Source organism: Vanessa atalanta, chromosome 5 (assembly GCF_905147765.1).
Source record: "Vanessa atalanta chromosome 5, ilVanAtal1.2, whole genome shotgun sequence".
NCBI lineage: Eukaryota > Metazoa > Arthropoda > Insecta > Lepidoptera > Nymphalidae > Vanessa > Vanessa atalanta.
In genome coordinates, this window is record NC_061875.1 from 7054572 (window position 1) to 7072112 (window position 17541).

Below are 17541 nucleotides of genomic sequence, written 5' to 3' on the forward strand. Positions count from 1 at the left end.
ATCGTATTGGGAGCAGGTCATAATACCAACCTCTCAATAGAAAGCACCAAAACAATAAGAACGATAAGAGTATGATAGGAGAATAGACAAAATAGTAGCATATTATTGTTATTATAAAAATATCAAAATCAAAATATTGAATTAAATTTAATATAGTTACTCTGTTCCACCATTTTATATAACCTTATTTTTTTATTTTATATTTTAAGTTAATATACATTTTATTTATAATGTATTGTATTAAGAACGATGTAACAAAAACCCTATTGGAATAAACTATTAAATAAAGATGAATAATCAATTTCTTACAAATTTTTTGCATAAAATATAATATATATAGAATACGACTCTAGTTTTCAGGTTTTAATTAACTGAAAATATTACAAAGTTACGTTAAGTTAGTAAAAATATCGGATGAATTAACTTTCTAATGAGAACTTAATACAACTATTCTTATATCCGTTTATCTACCCCCATTTAACTCATTTAAACTTCACCACAGCACATTACTCCTTACAGTAAATTTGGAACAGCGTTTGCGTGTTTCTGCTCTAACCCATGTTTACTCTCCTTGCGTTTAGTAATGGTAAAAAAACTATATTATTCTACTTATGAACGTTAATAAATTTAAAGGCTTTTTCATTAGGTACTTTTAAAAAAACTTATGCGAACTACAACTAACATCTACACGTCTACAATATATATAAATTATAATACAAAGTATTATAATTTATATATATTATAGACATGTAGATGTAGCTGTATTAGTGTGTGAAAATTATTAATATTTATTCCAAAATATCTTTAATAAGTAATTTGTAACAAACACGATGAAAAACTCCTATGCGTATGTATTCTCTATTCTATATGTCAAGGATTTTTTCGTTAAGGCGGCTACAACAATTGAGCTAATTTGAATTTGTATTCAAACTATTATAAAGGCATTAGGAAGCTATAGTCCTGCAATGACTAGGTACTAAATGGTACCTACTATTTTACATATTATATTTATATACTTAATGTGCCTTTAAAAACATTATCTTGTTAATATTTGATAGGACATCAATAATAATTATTTTTATGAATAAGGCTTTGTTCGGCTCTCATAAAACACAAACATTAACATAAAAACGCAAAAAACACTGCGGTGATTCATAAGATCCACTATAATAATATAGCTATAGCTATAGAATAATTAATATAGCTTACAATAAAAAAAAATCACACTTAAGTTTAACAGTACATTTACAATTGACAGGGGCTTCAAAATAAAATTTCATCTCTAATTCAAATGTGGTATTTATTTCTCAATGATAATTTCCTAACTATAGTCGTTTTATTCGAAAGTTCAGAGCTTAGGCAAGTGAGCCCCAGTCGGATGGAAGCCATTTTCATCTGCAGTATAGTCTACCCTGTATGTAAGGCCATCAGCTCCAATATATTCATAAAATCCAGACACTCGAGTTCCACCCACTGCACCCGAAGGGTCAACAATTCCGGACTCACCAGCACTTATCCCATTTTCGGTCTTGTATTTATATTGGTAACTGTTATCATTTACATCATTGTCTTGTTCAATAATTCTAGCATAGCCTTCATTACCATAATGTTTGGCATACACGTAATTTGGTGGTTGAACGGTGGTAACCCGGACGACTGGCGGAAGTGCTGTCGAACTAGATATGGTGCTAGAAAAGAAAAAGTTAATTCTCGTATTATATTCACTAAATGGTATTATAATAATAAGTATACTTGTTTTATAAAATAGTTATTCTGGCGGACAAATCGGTCATCTGATGGTGAGTGGTCACAACTAGATATTAGCGCCGTATAAAATTTTCTTAGATAATTAAAACGCTAGCAACTTTGGTAACTGACATGTTATGTCCCTTGGACCCGTAGTTACACACTTCAAACCGAAACACAATAATACTAAGTATTCCTGGTGGTAGAAAAGGTGTGGATGGTATTTTCCCAAACAAGCTTGGATATGGCTCTACCACCAAGTAAATTTAAGCGCCTTCACAAAAATTAAAGCAAATATTCAAAAATACCAAATTGATATTTTTATTTTGATCTTAGGAATCTACAATAAATTATATTTAAGTTTAGTTATAAGAACTTATTAGAAATATTGAGAAAAAGAAAACGAAATATTGTACCATGATTAAAAATATATGTCTAAATTACCTGGCAACTTTGTTGTATGTTTCTAATGGAGCAGAGAGTTGTTGATACGGTTTTAGCGAATACAATGGCTGGTAGGCATGATTGGGATAGTACAAGCCACTCCTTCCAAAGTTATTCCTCTGTCTGTAGTCGTACCTTCCATTGTTTATCGGATTGTATGTGACCGATTTATCTCCATACAGTTCTGGGTGATATCTACCATCATCATCGGCCCTTATACAATTTAGAAGGCCAATGGATACAAGAACACACTGTAAATAAAAATAAATAAATTACATGCAACTCAGTAAGCGTATGAATGTAAAATGAAACTCCACATTGAATAACATTTTTTTTTATTTGTCAAATTTGCACTTATTCGACCACTTCTAACATTTCAATCTTTTAAAAAATTTAATATATAAAATGATGTATTTGTGTAAAAACTTGTAATTTTTTATTTTATTGACTTTATTTCTGAATATACCTTATATAGAAACTGGTCAATTTGTCTTACAGTGCTATTTCGGCGACCGAGCTTCATTCGGCTCTAATAATAATTAGTCTTTTTTTTTCATGAAAGACTTTCAACTTATAAGGCGAAGACTTATTTAAGAGCCAAATACAGTCGTTTTTTAGGTATACCAAGATTACAGTAATTGATCATTTATAATATTTCCTACTTTTGAAGTATTATATGATATTTATAACTTGAAAGCTGAGAATTATATACATATTTAGTGAATCCCTTCCGTATCCGTCAATATCGCGGTCCAATTCGTATAACATTTGATGTTTTTTATGAATTATAAGTTACTACATAAATGAAAAATATTAAAAAAAGAAACTGTGTTACTTATAATTAAAACTTATTTAATTATATAATGCATTCTAAAGATAAAATTGTTATAAACGCCGAGAAAAAAAGGTTATCAAATAACATAGTATTTACCCAAAATATAGGTAACCATCTTATTACTTAACTAATTAAACTTTAATAATTTATTAATGTATTATTATGGGAGCTATTAAACGAAATAATAACAGTCGAAAGATAAAACCACCGAAGGTATATTCATATAAAACATATATAAAATGATTTTGATGAAGAAAATAATAATGGAACTGGAAAACGAAAAACAATTTCCTACATAGTACTAGTCTAGTTAATGGGATTTGCAAGTGACATTAGTTATTTTACGGTATTTATGGTACGGAACCTTTAGACGAGGAGCTTGTCGCAGTATTCAGACGGTTATGAGTATTTAATTTAAATAATATTAACGTATTTCTAAAGAATATCTTGATTAAAAAAGAAAAACATATTTGTAATCCGTACCAATATTTTACTGATGGTAAGAATCTCTAACTGTTTAAAAAAATATATTTAGTTAAAGTAATTATTTTTTTTATTATATTATGTTTCATTTTATATAAAATATAAATATTTGACTACGTACCAAGACAGCCTTCATTTTGACACCTTACAATACTGAAACTACAAATACAATGGTAGTCTAGTCAACTCATCAGTTGATTTTATACAATGATCGAAAACGAAAATAGACTACTTAATGCAAGAATCAGAGCTCCAAATATGTAGAAAAAGCAATTTAGTATTTTCTAAGGTGACATTGAAAGGCACTTATTTGGAACAGTGTGTGGTGTGTTACGCCACTAGCCGCGCCCATATCAATAAATCCTATCATTCCGCTAAAACAATAAATATGACATGTTTTCCGGCAACTGTGTACCTTTACTAATATAATTGAAATAATGGGGGTACTAATTTTTAAGTTCTACTCTTCGAAGGTAGTACACTGACAAAAATAGCAGGATATTAATAAAACAAAATAAATATATCGATTAGTTTATTATAATTTAGGTTTCGCGGGCATCACGTGTAATCAGAGTTAGACAACATAATTAACTAATATATATATCACTGGCTCACATCCTCAACAATCCTAACGAAAACTTCGTACTCTAATTTTAAATTATTTTTTAATGAATTTTTCACAGTACTTAAAACTTTACTGCCTTTAAAGTTATAAAACGTTCCTAATTTTTCTCCCTTCTTTAGGTTTAGGTACGGCGGATATCTGAAACAAATTTAAAAAAATACATTAGAAAGGTTCACAAATCCGGTTGTAGTTAGACCTTGGAGGGAAACTTATTACGTAAACATTTCCAAATATATATAAGAAATCTAGTGGTCTCAGCTGGTAAAAGGACTTGTCGTATAATAAATATAATAAATAAGGAGGGAAAGGTATTTAAAATTGTCTTTATTTAAGAAAAAATCATGAATTATAAGGTAGATTGAAAAAAATTAGAAACTCTTTTCACTCAGCCAGAAGAACAAGGAACATAATATCTTAGTTCCCAAGGTTGATGACACAATTATAGGTTATTATGAAGAAAGATTAACATCTCTTACCAGACCGCCTAACTATACGTACAATAATTGTGATAATTAGCCAAATAAGCTATTTATTTTGATAATTTTAATGATTACAGATTAAATATGAGAATAGACAACAACTTATTCACATTTTTTTAAACACTTTTTCATATAAATCAGGCCTCATATATTCTTTAATTTTTTTGCTATTCCGCGTAATTTAGGATTCCGCAACCCATGCCCCGTTCAAAAATTCAACCTGTTCTGATATTTATTTTTTAATTAAAGAATGATTATGTATCTGATTTTGTATTCCCATTTTACTGATTCACAAGTGTAATTATTATTCAGTTGCAACGATCCAAAATACAACTAAATAAATAAACTGAACATATGCGAAAAATTTCAACATTATTTTCAAAGTAATGTGTAGCCAAATATTGAAATTTTAATAAATAAGATTTTTCAGAATTTAAATAATGTTGTATTCACGTATTGTTTGGAAATAATTTATTAACACTAGACACAGTTCTAATTACAAATGTACTCAAATGAAGTATATTTTAGACTTTGATTCAATAAAAGTACTTATTGAAGACCTGAAAAAAATATATGTATGTTTAAAAATATTTATGTGTGACATTTTGAAATAAAAGTAAGATTTTAAAAACAGATTACACAAACAAATAAGACATTACTTATAATGTATATTAAAACGATAATATTACGTTTGAAAATATATTGTCCTCCTAAGCCTCAAGATTACAGCCCCAAGGATATAATAATAATAACTTAGATCACAAGCTGGTCTGCCTTACATTTAAAAAAAATATGACCTTAGATTATTATACATTATATGAAGTTAATAAAATTAATAAAGGCATAATTCTTTTAATGAACTACAACAATACAAAAACATTAATATTATTAAATATACAATACATTGACATTTAAAGACATCGCTTCAGCGCTAAATCGTTTAAATAAAATCAAAGTAAAGTAGCTTTAAGCGTTAGATGCTAGCCGAGAATTCCCGTAAAGGTCGCTGGTTGAAAAACACAATGTTAAAATTGCTAAATATCCTAAATAAAATATAAAGCTTTATAATATTTGAACATTTCTTGTGTATCCTTAAATCTTTAAATTCCATTTAAGTCTTACATAACACTAGTGTAATTAAGCCCACACGTTTATCAGTCTATGTTGAATCAACTAAGAATTTTCCTATTACTGTTTTCTAAATAAGACATACTAGATGTATATATATAATATAGCATCAGTAAACCTATAAACTATATAGAATACTTTTATTTATCTTGTTATATAATTAATACATTTAGTTTAATATAATAATTACTTGTTTTTAATCCATTAATGGTTATATAAAGCTTAAAAGTAAGCAGGAAAGGAAATAACGAAAAATGTTTTAATAGAATAGATAATAAGATAAGCCCATATCATAATGATTTGATGGATTCAAGGTCTTTTTACCAAACTTATAGTATACGAATAGATAATTCATTTCATACGAGCAATGTGTATTTTAATATAGATATGTAAAAGTATGTAAATCAACTGTAAAGAGATGTAGAAATACAGAAGATGACATAATAATCTACTTAATAAAACTCCAACACTGACTGACTAGCAGCATAGAAACACAAATTTGCACACGAATTTCTTTCATAACGTACGTATAAGCACGAAGAAACGTGTTTTGAAAATTCACCTAAGCCGTTTAAGAGATAATGAACGATTGTTTGAATGTTTTACATTTTTCAATTCGGAAATATGTAATCTGTCTAATTTTCATAAAACATTCAATACGTATACGTAGTAGTAGTTAGTTTAAGAAATTTTACTAATTACTTACCGCGACCAAAAGGTAAAAAGAAAAACTAGCAGATGGGATATCCCATTGGCCAGTCATGGAAACTACTTAGAGAAATCGTATGAACAAAAAAAAAATGTATTATGCTTTTACATCAAAAATTATACATAGGGCGATAACAATTTATAGACAAACAGATTAAAGTATGCAAATTTTATTAGTGAATATAAAAACATCCTGCAATTACTATATATTAACTATTGACTATTAAATATAACCCATTATATATTAAAAAAATATTTAAATATATTATGATTAGTGAAGTCCCATCATAACATTCAACAACTTCGTAAACTTGTATGTTTATCTGTAAAAGAAAATTTTATAGCCGAATAACCTTGTGAACTAAGTGATATTTAAAATAAATATATCGAGCAAGTTCGTGTCATACGCCTTTACCTGTTACGTGTTTTTACGCAATGTACTAGCAACGGTGGCAGTATGAAATTTATAACGTTACAAATATCTAAAATTCATCGATCAAAATTAATATATATTCATTGCAGTTTCAAACATAATTTTAGTGATTTGTTTCTATGTTTATATTAGATTTACTAAAATATAGACTTAATATATATATAAAAGCCTTTAAGCGGGATTTTATAATAAAATATCAACGATAATGGTAGCTTGTTGATTTAAAAGCTTTTTTAGTCAATATCATTATATATATATTAAACAATTTAGTAAATCAATAAATAGCAAATAATGTATCATGTATAGCACCAAAATTTCACTTCAATCGGTCCAAGCTAACAAGTCATGTAAGTATAATATAATAATGAATAAGGTTTGAGTTATACACATGTGCCAGAATTATATCGGCCATGCAAGTTTTCTTACGATATTTCCATTCACCGCGAAGCACGAGATGGTCAATACACAAATTAAGCAAATGAAAACCAATACTATATACGCATAAATATCTACGTCTCATAAAATAAAAACTAAAACTTTGTCAATATTAAAAACATTGTTGGACTGACAGACAGATCTATATACTCAATTAATTTATATGGATTAGTTTTTAATTATAATATTTTAAAGCGTGAAATACATTAATTCTAGTTAGTAGTGGCTTATTTTTTACATTTAAATGATCACATAATTTACGATCAATTAAAAACCATTGGATATTAATTGGTGACAACTTCCGTCGACAACAATTATAATATACTAGTCGGATCACCTCTCACCTCCTCCTATCTTACCTCTCAGAACATTGTATTTGCAAATATTCTTAAAGTATCTTTATTAATTTTATACTAAATACTTTATCTTTGTGGCTTATTAAAAGAAAAAAAATATATGAAGTGTTGGACGTACGAACATACATCTATGATTGTGAAACTATGACCAATGTAAAGTTTGAAAGCTATTCAATTTTACCAGTCTTACTTATTTACACAGCAAACTTTAATAAGTTTAATGTAATATGCACCTAGCTTTATACTATGAAAGTAATTACTTAAGAATCCAATATTATATTATATGATTTTCATAATAGTAAATAAATCGTAAGCTACATAAATATAAAAAATAAAATTGTAGTCAAATGATGCTGTAATATATTTCATTTTTTACAAATCTAAACTTTTACAAGGTAACATTGTTACAAATATCTAATCTTTCTGTATGATGAGAAGTATCTCATCATATGGTACCACAGTAGTGGTATATTGAAGTTTTAAAGAACAATTAACTTCATGTTACTAACTTCCAATTGAGAAAAAAGGAATATAAAAATACTAAAACATCCAATCTGTTTCTTATGTTACATTTTTATTATGGCGAGTCGAGATTAGGCTTTGAGTAGGAAACATCCTCGTGGGAGAGAGAGAGAGAAAGAGAGAGAAAGAGAGACTTTTCCCAATAGTGGAATATTAAATTAAAGAGTAGAGACACTCTTTACACATAGTCTCGGCTTGGAATTGTCCATAGAAAGAAGAATTAGTAGTGACATGTAAATTAAAATTATTTACAATAAATGTATTAATTGATATCCTCATTTCTAAAGCAAGTTTTTGCGATTTTTATAATTTTATAAATTGCATCAAAACATTATAAAATTTAATCATTTAATTTGATAAAAAGGTTATCTCTAAAATAAAAAGGAACCTTGTTTTTTTATATCATAGGATGGCGGACGAGCATATGGGCCACCTGATGGTATAAATAGTAAATTACGATAGAAGTGTAAGAGTTAACTTTGAAATGAAATGAAATATACTTTATTGTACACTACAAACAACACGAAACACACAGAAAAAAAAGTAAAACAAAATTAGTAAAATAAAAAAACGAAAAATAAATGTTCCAGACAACCAAACTTTGCTCGTGTTTTAAGTCATTATAAATTCAATCGGAATCATCAGTGGTGGATGAATCTACTCAGCGACAGCCAGATAGAGTTACTTCAGCTTTTATAATATTAGTATAGAGTGTTGAGCTATATTTATAATAACGATGGATAATTATTGTTTGTTTGTAAATGTTATGTATGTTTTGTAGAATAATTGTTATTAAAATTCTTATAGATTCTTCAGATGACCTGAATAATGTGTGTATTTATTACATTAGATTTTGATAAGGTTTCAAAACGTAACAAAACAAGTTTATTTCAATATTGCTACAGAGAGGTTTTGTAAATCTTTATAGAAAAACCTAATATTTTTTTACAACACAAGTAAAGCTAAAGCCGACTTGGTAGTAACAAAACTTTATTTACATTCAATCAACATAAATTATTTATACCGAATCCAATATCCAGAAAAGCACGAATTGCTATTCTGTACGAACACACTATCCGTCTATCTTATTCGTCAAATGAATAAAAATAACTAACGATAATATGTTATTTTAATCCGTGATCCTTTTGAATATATTTGTCAAACACAGTCAAGTTAAATATTATTTATGGAAAATGCTAATTAAAGGAATAATGAATTCTTTATTCTTATTGGTTTCTTAAGTTTTTTAGTTCAGTCAATTTTATTTTTAATTTAAAATTAATGCAAAAATATTGTGTTACAATCATAATAAAGGAAATCTCGAGCCACAAGATAGTTACTTTAAAACGTAACGAAGTAAAATCACCAAACAATACAATATCAAAATTAAAATTGAAAACAGAAATATACTTTATGGATACAAAAAACAGAAATAGATCTAAAATTCGTGTGGAACATACGTTTTTAGTAAAGATCCAGTATTCTTAACTCTACTAATGATAAATTGTTTAATTATTTAATTTAAATATTATGAAATAAGATCAAAAGTTTTATATTTAAGCTTTTAATACTGTAACCGAGAAAAAGGTTTGTATAAATCACAATATTGTATTGGCGTATAATGGGATTCATGTAATCTTTTGTATTCATGTAATTCATGTAAGCCGAGATGGCCCAGTGGTTAGAAGGCGTGCATCTTAACCGATGATTTCGGGTTCAAACCCAGGCAGGCACCACTGAAATTTCATGTGCTTAATTTGTGTTTATAATTCATCTCGTGCTCGGCGGTGAAGGAAAACATCGTGAGGAAACCTGCATGTGTCTAATTTCAACGAAATTCTGCCACATGCGTATTCCGCCAACCCGCATTGGAGCAGCGTGGTAGAATATGCTCCAAACCTTCTCCTCAAAGGGAGAGGAGGCCTTTATCCCAGCAGTGGGACATTTACGGGCTGCTAATGTAATGTATGTAATCTTTTCATAATGAATAATTACATATTATGAAAAAGGTGTATAATGACTGCGATTGTTCTAACTATAAAAAGTAAAAAAAGTGAATATACTTCAATATACAAATAATGAAATTCAATCTGCGTTCTAGCACTTGCTAAAAATAAAACTATGTACGGAGCGATAAAAATATTGATGTTATGAATAAAAACAAAACCTAATCTAATTCACAACATTCCCATGCTCCATTAAACTATTAGCTAATAATCAAATCAAATTCCTTATTTCAATATAAAAACATTACACATTATTATTGATTATCAAATGAAACCCTACAACCGGTTCGGAATAGAACCCTGAGCCGGGAAATACCCTGACCTAAGAAGAACCGACCAAAAAACCGAGTTTTTTGTTGTCAATTTGTGATTATTTACCCATATCCGATATTAAAAAGAAATAGCCAGGAGGCGATCGTTTCATTCTCACCTTTCGCGTACAAGCGTTCTCTAAAAATATTATTAAATTTGGCAACACTTATCTGGATAATGTAACAACTATAACAATTATACCAAAATTTTGGTACATGAGTTAACTGGTTAAAAATATCAACAATTCTGGATCATTTAATTGACTAGAAGGAATAATTGAATTATTTTAAAAATAAAAGTCGTAGTTGAACAAGAAATGAGTGAAGATAACAACTATCTACTATGCATCTCGGCTTACTTAACGCAATTACACAAACTAATATTAAATACAACTTTATTTCCCGCTTACATTATTATTCATATCCAAGGAAATATAATTACTTACAAACAACATCATCCTTATTAGAATACTAAATGAATGTGACTAGCCCATTTCTAATAATTTATTATAAAATCCGCGAAGATATCACGTCATTCGTTTTTAATTTAGTCAGTTAGTTATAATAATCTCAACAGGATCCTTCTACAAACTTTATTATGGAATTTGCTTGAAATGCATTCAAAATAGAAAACCGGTACTTAACACTTATAGAATATTAAATTAATTAATGAAAATAGCTTTTATTGGCATGTAAATGATCTGTCATCTTCAAGCAAGCGACAATTAGATACATATTTAATTCTCGCCGCGTAATAAAAACTTTATTACTTATAAAAATAACTTTGACACGGACCTAAGATCATATATTTTAACCGGTCATAATTAAAAACGTTAACGTCTAATATACATACATCATAATATCCGAAAAATAGGAAAAATGCTGCTCTAATTTATTATTTATTTTCGAATAAACCTCGAACGGCGACCTCGAACCGGAACACGTAAAGGTCATCCAACTAATAACGGATGATAGTAACAAAGTAGAGGGGCAGTTCGCATACCATGTTAAAACCTCGATAATCAGTTATCACATTGAGAGACTAGCTTTTTAGATATTATTTTAAGGCAAACAAATGGAAATATGATCATAAATTGCTCAAATCAAATCGCTTAGAGACAATTGATGTGAGGTTTAATGAATATAAACCATATCTTGTCGACTTAAGATTTGTTATTTCCCTTGTGCCTGTAATTACACTGACCCACTTAACATTCTAACCAAGAAGATGTTAGCCTTTGACGCTCTTAAACTAAATATAAATTATATTAAAATGCCTTAGTTGGGAATACTTACTGCGTTACAAATTCCGTAGTATTTTTGGCTTCTGAATCAATCGCTTGACACTTCACAGCAACTTCGTTCTCAGTCTTTATCTTATCAAAGTCATTAAAACTGGAGCTCCCAAGTATACCATCCGTTATACCGAGGCTGTCCGGCGATACATACTTACTAATTAGAGCTTTTATTACGCTATGTAGGAAGGGGTAGCGCGGAGCGTATATTTGATAACCAATATAATCATTGGAGTCTCCACGTTCTAAATGTTTGTATGTACCATCATAAGGGTACACTCCTTCTTGGTAAATGTAGGTGTATTTGCCTTCATCTCCTGGAACGTATTTCCCTTCGGTTAGAGGTCTATAATATTTTCCATCGTCGTAATAGTCGTACGTTTGATGTCTGTATTTCCCATCGTCGAATGGTGAACATTGAACGATTGCCCATATTGATAACACGAACGCCTGAAATGTCATAAATAAATATGTTTCTATAATGATATTTAACAAGGTCATTATATTATTATCATCATCATTTACAATACATAATCCCTATTTGACATATAGCATATTTGAGTATATATATATTAAGAGTAATATTTTATTTTAATATGTATATGTGTAGTCTTCGTAGCATATTTATAATAGTTATGCATAATTTACTATTCATGCAGCCAAATTCCTTAGTAGCGACTAAACGATCGCTTTATTTAAATAAATAAGAGGAGAAAAGGTCATATCAATTAAATTAATAAGATTTTTAAAGATTATTTGAATTTAATTTTTTCACGCAATTAATTTATCTTTTATTGTAACAATAACGCAAAAAAAAGACAATTTACTTAGTACAAACAATTAAAAACAAATGTATGACAAAACATAAAAACAAACTAGAAAAAAAAAATTTACTACAAAATATTTTGAAATAGTTGAAGAATCTACAGGGCTATTCATAAACACTAAATTTAAGAACCCCAGGAAAACGCTCATATCATCAAGTGACAAGTATCTGAAGTAAATTAAGCTACTTCATGTAATATTTAGTGGCATAAATATTAATAAATACATAATTATTAAAACAATTTTTACATGAAGAATATATATTACTTGAATGACTATTGACTTTTTTTACTCTGCAAATATCTATTTCCGGGATGCTTTAAATACGATGTCCCAAAACAAGATGTAGTCAAAAAATAAAAGTGATATTTAAAGCCTTCTATTAAAGTTTGTTTATTAAATCTAATAGTTAAAATAAGTAATTTAAAACACTAAACGAATGAAATCTTTAAATCTAAATCGCAAATTCAAATTAAAACTAAATGTGAGTTATATATTTTAATTCATTTATGAAGATGGAAAATAGAGGCAAATAGTGGCTTATTAAAAATAATATTTGAACTTTGTTGATATATATAGCAAAACTATATCAATACTGTTTATATTATAAGTTAATTTGTACAATGATCTCAAAATATGAATTTATTATTATTGAGTCTCGTCCGTTTTTGTATATCATAGGTTAGATTTATTATTACGAAAGAAAATAAAACCACCCCTTTCTAACCCTTAATGTAGTAAATGCAAATAAGGGAAAGCTGTGCATTAAGCGCTTTCACCAATACCATAAGCTCTAAGCGTCACAACATCATAAAGTTGGAAAGCTGACCCAGCGACAACATTTCCAATGAAGATTGACGTCAAGAGCACTGCCATCTAGAAAAATCCGACCCCATTTTTTTGCAATGTCAATACCCTGCACCGACCACGATTAAATGGAAAAAGAGCAAGTCAATGATTGTAATTAAGCTATTACATATTTTAAGTTTGAAAATTAAATATTAAAATAACTACGTAAAGCAAAATAACAACCAGGAGATTTTCCGCTGTTCGCCAAAGGAATCCATGGAATTCGGTATATACAAATATAATGAAAGCATACAGTTTATATATATGAATATAGATCAATTTAAAAAAAAAATAAGATAATCCAAAAGTAAAATTAATTAATAAAATTGTATGATAAACAGTTTAACAAACAACAAATTCAATTGAAAATAATATTACTAATATAAAGCATGCATTTAAATCAATTAAATATTGGTGTAAAAGTACTTACGAATTTCCCCACAAGTTGCATTTTATCAAAATGGTATTGTTCTAAAAGATCCAATAAATATTTCTTCTAATAATAGTTTTTTCACGCCTCGACCGGTACAAGTTGTTTACTCGACAGGTTATGTTTGGGATCTGAAACTAGATCAGATAATGTGTCATAAGTAAGCAGAATTTTTCTGAGATAACAGCCAATATTCGTCAAAAATATTTCATTCCTCATTGCCTTCATTAACATTTAGATGTATAATAAATTTTGTTCGAGACATACCAAAAGTGGATCAGAATCCTAAAATCAGGTGTGACGAGGTCAGGCAGAAGAATTAGCATAGCTCATGACATTATAACAACTACCAGCGACTGTGCGATACTGTATTGATCACTAACTTTTGCACTGTATTAATTGAACTGGACACAATTTTTAAATTTTACCGTACTCGATGGACACAGGTAGCTTCGAGACGACCGACTTACAAGAGAGTCGTAATTCTCATAATTTGAATGTATGAGAAGCTACCTCACATATCGATTTGCATAAAATAAAAATCAGCCGTCATAAAACGCAACAAATGCAGCATCTCATAGGCAATGAGCTGCTGCATTCTGATGACCTTACATTACGCATTAATATATAAATTATTCGTCTAATTACACTAATGTGACATACTTGTATATATTCCTCCATTTAATATAATAAAAGTGGCAATCTTCATGGCTATGCATCTACAGTACTTAATTAAAAGTTAGATAAAGGATCAATTTACCTACTTCGGTAGCCTTCACATCCGGTACATATATGACATTTTGGTGACAATGAAAATAATAAAAAACAAAATATTTTGAAATGTCAAAACATCATTCACTTAACAAATTGACACACACTTCACGGATTTTAGATTGAAATAGACAGAGATGTGTATCAAATTAAATTCTTATTTATAACATCGAGGTGTGCTGATATTGTATTTTAAGTAGTTTGACGGGAGCGTCGTAATCGGCGCAAATGTGGACCAATATTGTGCCGAAGAAAAACTTCCAATATCTTGTTATGATGACCTAACAATCGACCTCACATTAATCTTATATTGTAAAAATTTTGTATGAAATTTAAACACTTACCTTACTAAGTTTTCTTGTAAAAAATATATCGGGTTTTTTTTTAATACTGGTTTAATACATTTAAAATAGGAATGAAACGAAAATGTTTGTATGTTTACAAATATTGTGAAATTAAAATCTATAAAATATATTATATCAGTTACAAGTTAAATTACTGTACAAGCACACACGCAATGATCGACTAGTATACTCGTAATTTGACTACGCCGATTACACGTCTGCATACGAATGGACTGGTTTTATATTCGTTATTAAAGTAAATACAGTCAAGATAACCCATTCAATATTTTTTTAACATTAATTTCCATTTTAAACTAGCCCTCCAGCTATTTTTATTAATTGAGGTCAAAATGTAAATCAAATAAATAAACATTTTTTATCATAAATGCTCTGTAATATTTAAAAATAATAGGTTATCTCCACGAAAGCTTTGGAGTCAAGATTGATTTGATTTTTAGGTTCTATTAGTAATCGATTTAAGAATTGTATGAATCCTTAAATAAATTGTTGATATCGCAGGAATTTCTTTATAGATTAATAATTTTATAGTTCTACATTATAATTCTAACCTAAACCTAGCTCATTTTGATTTTATACGTATTAGGAGGTAAAATTAAATAACGATTTATTAGATTGTTTTACTAATTTTAGATGGATTTTAATTATTTTTTTTTTACGATGATGATGTCCTCATTGTGGCGGCCATTCTCAAGGGAGTCTAGCCAACTGTGCACTCTCTGCTCTTTCACGCTCATTCTCCGATATCCGGAGTATCGGCTAATCCAATACGACCAGGAATGACTTAGGCGTAGTATCAAAACACTTTACATGTAATCCGGGAAACGGAAAATCAGGACGGAAAAATCCATTACAGTTTTAGCGGCCCAACATGGGGTTTCATATTCGAGCCTTTGTAAGTTTTATTTTACTCCATTTAAATGTTGCTAATGAGTTTGATTAACCTTTGTCGAAAGCATTAAATAGATGTTAATTTGTCTCCACACATTATTTTAAGCGTTAGGTATGTTAAAAGATTTTAAATTCTTTATAAGAGCAATAATTGATAATATTATGTATTTCGATTAAAAGTATTTGCATTAACTAATTATACTTCTTTTTCGTTTGTCTTTTTTTATAAATAAATTAATGTCACAGAACTGAATTGAAAATTGAATAGATTTATAGTCAATTGGGCAATGGCTTACGGGCTGCCTAGTGATGTAAACAGTCGAACCCTACCCCTTGAGCTATTTCGTCCCCACAAAAAAAGAATCAGCTATAAGATGTATGTATTTATGAAACTTCATAATTATACCTAAGTGAATTTTTTTGTTATTTCGTGCGTAATATTTTTGAGACTACTTCTACACTTGCATCATAAGAGAGCACATTGATTGAAGGCAAGGAAACTATGCCTTAGTTGGTGTTATTAAGTTAGGACTAATTATTCAGTAACTAATGCTATGTAGATAAATTAAATGTTTGTTTATATAATTCTTAAGTACTTGTGTCGCTGAATTTCTCCTAAATAGCTGGACCATTAATGACTTTAGTGTCCGAGTTTGATAGTTCAGAGCCGAAAGTTGGTGCTACGTACAGGTTCCAGGTTATTTAATAAAAAAGCAACGGCAAGTCATAAGTTGAAAACTCAGAAATAGAAAGAATTAAATTATGATGGAGAACCTCTTTTGGTAAATGGACACCACCGCCCGTAGACAATGGTGCTGTAAGAAATATTAACCATTCCTTACATCGCCAATGCGCCACCTACCTCGGGAACTAAAATGTTATGTCCCTTGTGTCTGTTGTTACATTGGCTCACTCAACCTTCAAATCGGAACACAACAATACTATGTACTACTGCTTGGCGGTAGAATGTCTGATATGTTGGTGGTACTCATACACAGAAAGCTCTACCACCAAGTATAACCTGTTATTATAGTATATATGTCTCAACCATGTTTTCATTGAAAAGTAATCAACTTCACCGTAAGAAACACAATAAGTTTGTCAATATTATTTCAGTAGCTTTTTCGTGATGATTGAACAAAGGCAAAAATTACAGATATTTTTTTAAATAATTAGACGACAGTACCCTAAACACCTTATACGCCGGCCGTGCTACATATTTCACAGCGTGTTACATATTTCTCAGGAAGTGTCTGAAGTCTAATATTTGATGAAAAAATTCTCAGGCTGGTTCCGGCTAAACCTAGTTCAATTCAACCCCAAAAAGACATAAGTTAACCGTAAAAAAATCAGCATTCATCGTATCTCTACGATTTGAGACTATTTGCTGCCGCAGTTAGTATCGGAAAACTTTTCTTTAATGTTTCAAACATCGTTCGGTTGTATGGTAAAGCCAAATTGGATTAAAAAAGCTTGGTGTGCTCAGCAAGGCAAGGTGGTAATTCACGTCGGCTCTTCGACTAAAACTATAAAAGGCGCAAATTCGGTCCCACATGGAATACTGCTCTCACCACAGGGTGGTTGCTCCCCAGTACCAGCTTCTTCCA

The 17541-nt window shown here is 29.3% G+C and overlaps 2 protein-coding genes across 5 annotated transcripts; both read right to left on the reverse strand.

The window, feature by feature from the left end:
* Positions 1 to 1291: 1291 nt before the first annotated feature.
* LOC125064353 (larval cuticle protein LCP-30-like) lies at positions 1292 to 3644 on the reverse strand. Its single transcript, XM_047671343.1, has 3 exons — positions 3630 to 3644; positions 2191 to 2441; positions 1292 to 1688 (listed from the first exon to the last, which is right to left on the reverse strand). The coding sequence occupies exons 1-3, from the start codon at positions 3642 to 3644 to the stop codon at positions 1349 to 1351; spliced, it is 606 nt and encodes a 201-aa protein (XP_047527299.1). The 3' UTR covers positions 1292 to 1348.
* A 381-nt stretch (positions 3645 to 4025) lies between these two features.
* On the reverse strand, positions 4026 to 14806 carry LOC125064127. 4 transcript variants are annotated; one of them, XM_047670938.1, is made up of 4 exons: positions 14675 to 14806; positions 13911 to 14047; positions 11808 to 12256; positions 4026 to 4271 (listed from the first exon to the last, which is right to left on the reverse strand). In XM_047670938.1, the coding sequence occupies exons 2-4, from the start codon at positions 13929 to 13931 to the stop codon at positions 4112 to 4114; spliced, it is 630 nt and encodes a 209-aa protein (XP_047526894.1). In that variant the 5' UTR covers positions 13932 to 14047; positions 14675 to 14806; the 3' UTR covers positions 4026 to 4111. The 4 variants fall into 4 exon arrangements, with proteins under 4 accessions (XP_047526894.1, XP_047526893.1, XP_047526890.1 ...); XM_047670937.1 differs by having other exon boundaries at positions 14671 to 14806; XM_047670934.1 differs by lacking the exon at positions 14675 to 14806 and adding an exon at positions 14178 to 14384.
* Between the last annotated feature and the right edge of the window lie 2735 nt (positions 14807 to 17541).

Coding starts and splice junctions, on each gene's coding strand:
- LOC125064127 (XM_047670938.1), bottom strand. CDS start 13,931: ATGCAACTTGTGGGGAAATTC. Junction 12,257..13,910: donor TGCAACTTGTGGGGAAATTC/GTAAGTACTTTT, acceptor ATGACATTTCAG/GCGTTCGTGTTATCAATATG. Junction 4,272..11,807: donor ACTACGGAATTTGTAACGCA/GTAAGTATTCCC, acceptor AATTTGTTTCAG/ATATCCGCCGTACCTAAACC.
- LOC125064353 (XM_047671343.1), bottom strand. Junction 1,689..2,190: donor ACATACAACAAAGTTGCCAG/GTAATTTAGACA, acceptor TTTCTTTTCTAG/CACCATATCTAGTTCGACAG.